Consider the following 5,000-nt stretch of genomic DNA (forward strand, 5'->3'; position numbering starts at 1 on the left):
GTAACAAGGGAATACAGATCAGAGACACAGAGATATCAGCTTGCCATACACTGGGAAAAAGAAAACAGGACGGTACCCAAAATGTGATCGTGAGATTCGTTTCAAGAAAGTCGAAGGTGAACGTGCTGAAAAACGCCAAGAAATTGAAGGGGACGGGCGTCTACGTGAATGAACACCTGACAAAACGAACTGGAGAGATTGCCAAAACAGCACGCGACATGAGGAAACAAGGGAAGATCATCTCGACATGGACAAGAGACTGCAAGGTGTATATCAAGTGCAAGGATGAAAAAGTACATCAAGTAAGTAATCTTGAACAATTAGTTGAATTTCAATAGTTCACATTCCTTAATCTTCTAACACAAACATAACCATGAACACTACAACTAACACAAAAACTAAAACAAACATATCAAAAAACTGTTCTTCATGCCATACCCTTGTCCCTACCAATCACCTCAAATGTACATTATGCAAACATTTATATCATCTCATGTGTGCAAATATACCCGTAAATACTGCCAAAAATAACCCCAATATTTTCAATAATTGGTTCTGCCTAGACTGCTCAAAAACATTTCCCTATCATGCCATCTCAAACACAGAAATTAATATTTTGTTTTCCGCGCCAAATCTCGCATCAAAAAACCCAGATGTATATACCGCCATTAAGAAGTATAAAGAAATAGACAAAATATCAGAAAAGGAATTTTCGATATTTAATCACAATAATACCCAAATTGACCATGAATTAAATTTTTACTCAAAATTAACAAAAGACAGCGATTACTATAGTGATACACAATTTGACACGGTATTTCGTGATATTGATGGTTTCACACTAATTCACATCAATGCAAGGAGCCTAAACGCCAATTATCAGAAAATTGACTGTTATCTCAAGTTACTCAATAAAAGCTTTGACGTTATAGTGATAAGCGAAACATGGATTGACCCAGGATGTCTAGTAAACTTCTTACAAGACTATACTCCTTACAGTGCTAATAGACAGATCCAAAAAGGCGGCGGAGTCTCTATCTTCATAAAAAAATCAATTTCATGCAAACTAATAAATCAATCCACTAATTCGTATGAAAACCTATTTGATTGCGTAGCTGTTGAGATTTTCAGTAAAACTAAAAAGAATACCGTCATAACAAGTATCTACAGAAAGCCAGGCACAAACATCAATGAGTTCACAAATATGCTTGAAGAAATCATAACTCCATTTAGAAATAAAAATCTATATCTCTGTGGTGACTTCAACATAGATTTACTTAAGTATGAGACTCATGAACAAACAAGACACTTTACAGATATGATTTTCTCTTTAGGTATATATCCTTTGATAAATAAACCAACCCGAATAACAAATACAAGTGAAACATTGATAGATAACATTTTCACCAATATTGTAAACTCCGAGATTCATAGTGGTATCTTAATAAGTGATATAAGTGACCATCTACCGGTATTCACTATCAGTCCAAAAGAAATGCACTGCATAACAAAACCCAGAATTGTACTTAAACGTAAAATTGACGAAAAAGATATTGCAAAATTAAATCAATGCTTAAAAGAAGAAAATTGGGATCAGGTTTACGAGTCAGAAAATGCCAATCTATCATATAACGAATTTGTAAGCATTATCATGAGTAATGTAAACAAATGCTGCCCAGAGAGAGAAGTAGAAATAAAACCACGTAACGTAAACTCAAAACCATGGTTTACAAACGGTCTTAAGAACGCGTGTCGAAAGAAAAACCAACTTTACAAGAAATCAATTCAAAGCAAGTCCTTGACAGACGAAAACAAATACAAAGTGTACAAAAACAAACTTACAACAATTTTACGCAACTGTGAAAAAAAATACTATGACACACTGCTTGAAGGTTATAAAGGTAATATGAAAAAGACATGGGAAGTAATAAACAACTTAACTAGGCACAAAATTAATAACACCAATGAATTCATAGACATTATTAAAAAAGGAAAAACTAAAAAAGAAGTGGCAAACGAATTTAATGAATTTTTCTCCCATGTAGGACTTAACCTCGCGAAACAAATAAAGACAACACATCAAACTTACGAGACATTTTTGAAACACCGAATAAATAACACTATGTTTTTAAAACCCGTCACGGAAAACGAACTTATGAACACAGTAAAATCAATGCAGAACAAGAAATCACTCGATTGCACAGGAATCAATATGAACCTCATAAAACAAATTATGCCTATCATCAAAGATCATTTTCTGACAATATGCAATAAATCATTTGAACAAGGGATATTTCCAGATGCAATGAAAATAGCAAAAGTAATACCGATATTCAAATCAGCCGACAAATCAAGTTATAATAACTATAGACCAATTTCACTATTACCACAGTTTTCCAAAATTCTTGAAAAGTTATTCACAATTCGCCTTGACTCATTTCTAAAAAAAAATGATGTCATTTACCATAGTCAATATGGATTTCAACGAAATCTTTCAACGTCTACAGCAGTAATGGAATTAATTGAAGAGATAACTAACAATATAGAACAAAAGAAAAAGACAGCCGGCATATTTATTGATCTTAAAAAGGCATTTGACACAGTAAATCATGAAATCCTAATTCGAAAGGCCGAATACTATGGGCTAAGAGGTAAAGTTAATGACTGGTTAAAAAGTTATCTAAAAAACAGGAAACAATATGTGGCCATTGAGGAAGAAAGATCACACATTCTACCAGTTATATGCGGAGTACCTCAAGGTTCAGTTCTAGGACCCAAACTATTCTTACTATACATTAATGACATTACAAATGTATCCAACCTTATGAAATTTATACTGTTCGCCGACGATACCACCATTCTATGCTCCGATACAAATTCCGACAAACTGATCAAGACAATTAATGAAGGATTATGTCAACTATCCAACTGGTTTTCAGCCAATAAGCTATCCTTAAACGTATCAAAAACTAACTACCTGCTTTTCTACAAAAATAATGAAAGTACTAAGCCGATCAAAATAAACAACGAAATTATTGAAAAAGCGTCCGTCAGTAAATTCCTAGGCGTGTATTTAGACGATCAACTTAATTGGAAACATCATATAAATCACGTGATAAATAAGATATCCAAAACTTTAGGAATTATGCATAAAATGAGAAATATTCTCAATGAAAATACCCTACGTACCATTTATTGTAGTCTACTACTACCATACTTAAACTATTGTTCAGAAATTTGGGGTAATACTTATCAAACTAATCTTCAACGCATAATTACCTCTCAAAAAAGGGCACTGCGTATAATCTGCAATGTAGGTCGTTTGGAACATACAAATAATTTATTTAAAAAACTAAATCTACTCAAATTCAATGACTTAATAAAGTACAAAACTGCTATTGTTATGCACCAAATCTACAATAAACACATGAATCAAAACATATTGAAATTTTACTCAACTTACGAAACTCGCTATGCGACTAGGCAAACAAACGACTTCTTTAAAACTCAATACAGAACAACCAAAAAAAGCCAATGCTTATCTATTATAGGTGTTAACACATGGAATAAACTGGAAAAGGATTTACCTAAGACAAAATGTTTATCATCATTCAAACGATACTTAAAAAAGTCTTTAATCTATAAGTATTAGTATATTGAACACTTCAGGTCCATTTCATGGTTGTATTCATGGAGAAACTGCCCAAGTCTGCCGCTCTTTTTTTTTTTTTCTATTCCAGCAGGTCACGGTGACCCAGATCTGCGCATTAAGCAATTATCGTCCCGTCAACAATCGACCTGACCTCTCACCTCTCACCTGACCCCCACAAGTTGCGATGCTCGCTCGTGCCCCCGATTTCTACGTGAGGTCGGAGTTAGCGGACGTCGTGACGCATGCCATTGTGTGTGTGTATATATGTGTATGCATGTATGTGTGTATATCGTGGACGGCTCGTCCGCGGGACTGGGAGGTGGGACAGCTCGTCCACAGGAATATGGACATCTCGTCCAATGACTTTTTTTTTTAAGAATAATAAACATAATTTGCAGAACAATTAAACTTTATTTACATATTTATATATACAGAATACAGGTGTGATTATTTATTTTTTATCATAGTTGGAGATATTCTAGGGTGTTAAAATAAGCATGTCCATAACATTTATAAACACATCTATTACTTACCAGAATATATCATCTAAAGCAAATTTTAATGAAATAACATGAAATATCATTAAAAAAAGGTAATAAAATAATTGTCTAAAAGTTTTTTGAAATCTTGTCCGTGGACGAGTTGACCACCCATGGTGGTGTCTGTGGACGGGTTGTCCTGCTTTGCAGTTTTGTGGACGGGGTGTCCGTGGACGAGTTGTCCTACAATCGTGTATATATGTGTGTAGATGTGTATGTACCATACTACCATGTAACAAAAATAAATAAATGAAAATAATTTTTTCCTTAAGGGAGAGCAACTCCCCATAAGCTTTGCTTCTCGCTCTCCCTTTTCAACTACCAATTTTATAAAAAAAAAATGTATATATGTATGTCTAATTGTATTTAATATTGTTGAATAAACCTATAATAATAATAATAGTGACAAGTGACCCATTTTTGACCCGATACAAATCACTGGTACTCCCGATATTAAAGTACTTTTGCCAGTTATGGAGCGCATAGATACAACCAATCTAAGCTCTCTAGTGGTCTTTCACAAACAAAATCACTACCGTGGTTCTCCTTGATTACTGGGGCAAGTTACAGACCCTTCAACAATTCTCCTTGGAAAGACAGAAAGATGTACCATAATCTACATATACAAAATATAAACTAGCCACGCAGCAAAATAATACAAATGTATGCACAACCATGCACCAATAACTAGGACGATTATGCGACATAGACAGGATACACCCCCAGAGCATCCACCAGGGTGAAATGACTTATAGAAACTGTGCAATTAGGCTCCCACACTTTTTCAAAGCCTTACCACGCCACTTACG

General features: G+C 34.3%; 1 protein-coding gene across 2 annotated transcripts in view; it reads left to right on the forward strand.

Annotated features, from left to right (window-relative positions):
* LOC143024859 (uncharacterized) overlaps positions 1-4,580 on the forward strand; it is a 4,966-nt gene extending 386 nt beyond the window's left edge. The window contains exons 1-2 of one of the 2 annotated variants that reach the window (XM_076184169.1): positions 1-302; positions 3,741-4,580. The exon at positions 1-302 is cut by the window's left edge and continues 386 nt beyond it. In XM_076184169.1, coding sequence (XP_076040284.1) covers positions 1-302; positions 3,741-3,821 — 383 coding nt within the window. In that variant the 3' untranslated portion in view covers positions 3,822-4,580. The remainder of the gene's footprint in view (positions 303-3,740) is intronic. The other variant, XM_076184170.1, reaches the window with a different exon arrangement.
* The last annotated feature ends 420 nt before the right edge of the window (positions 4,581-5,000 follow it).

This window comes from Oratosquilla oratoria, chromosome 4 (assembly GCF_046742065.1).
Source record: "Oratosquilla oratoria isolate Oo_2021 chromosome 4, ASM4674206v1, whole genome shotgun sequence".
Taxonomy (NCBI): Eukaryota; Metazoa; Arthropoda; class Malacostraca; order Stomatopoda; family Squillidae; genus Oratosquilla; species Oratosquilla oratoria.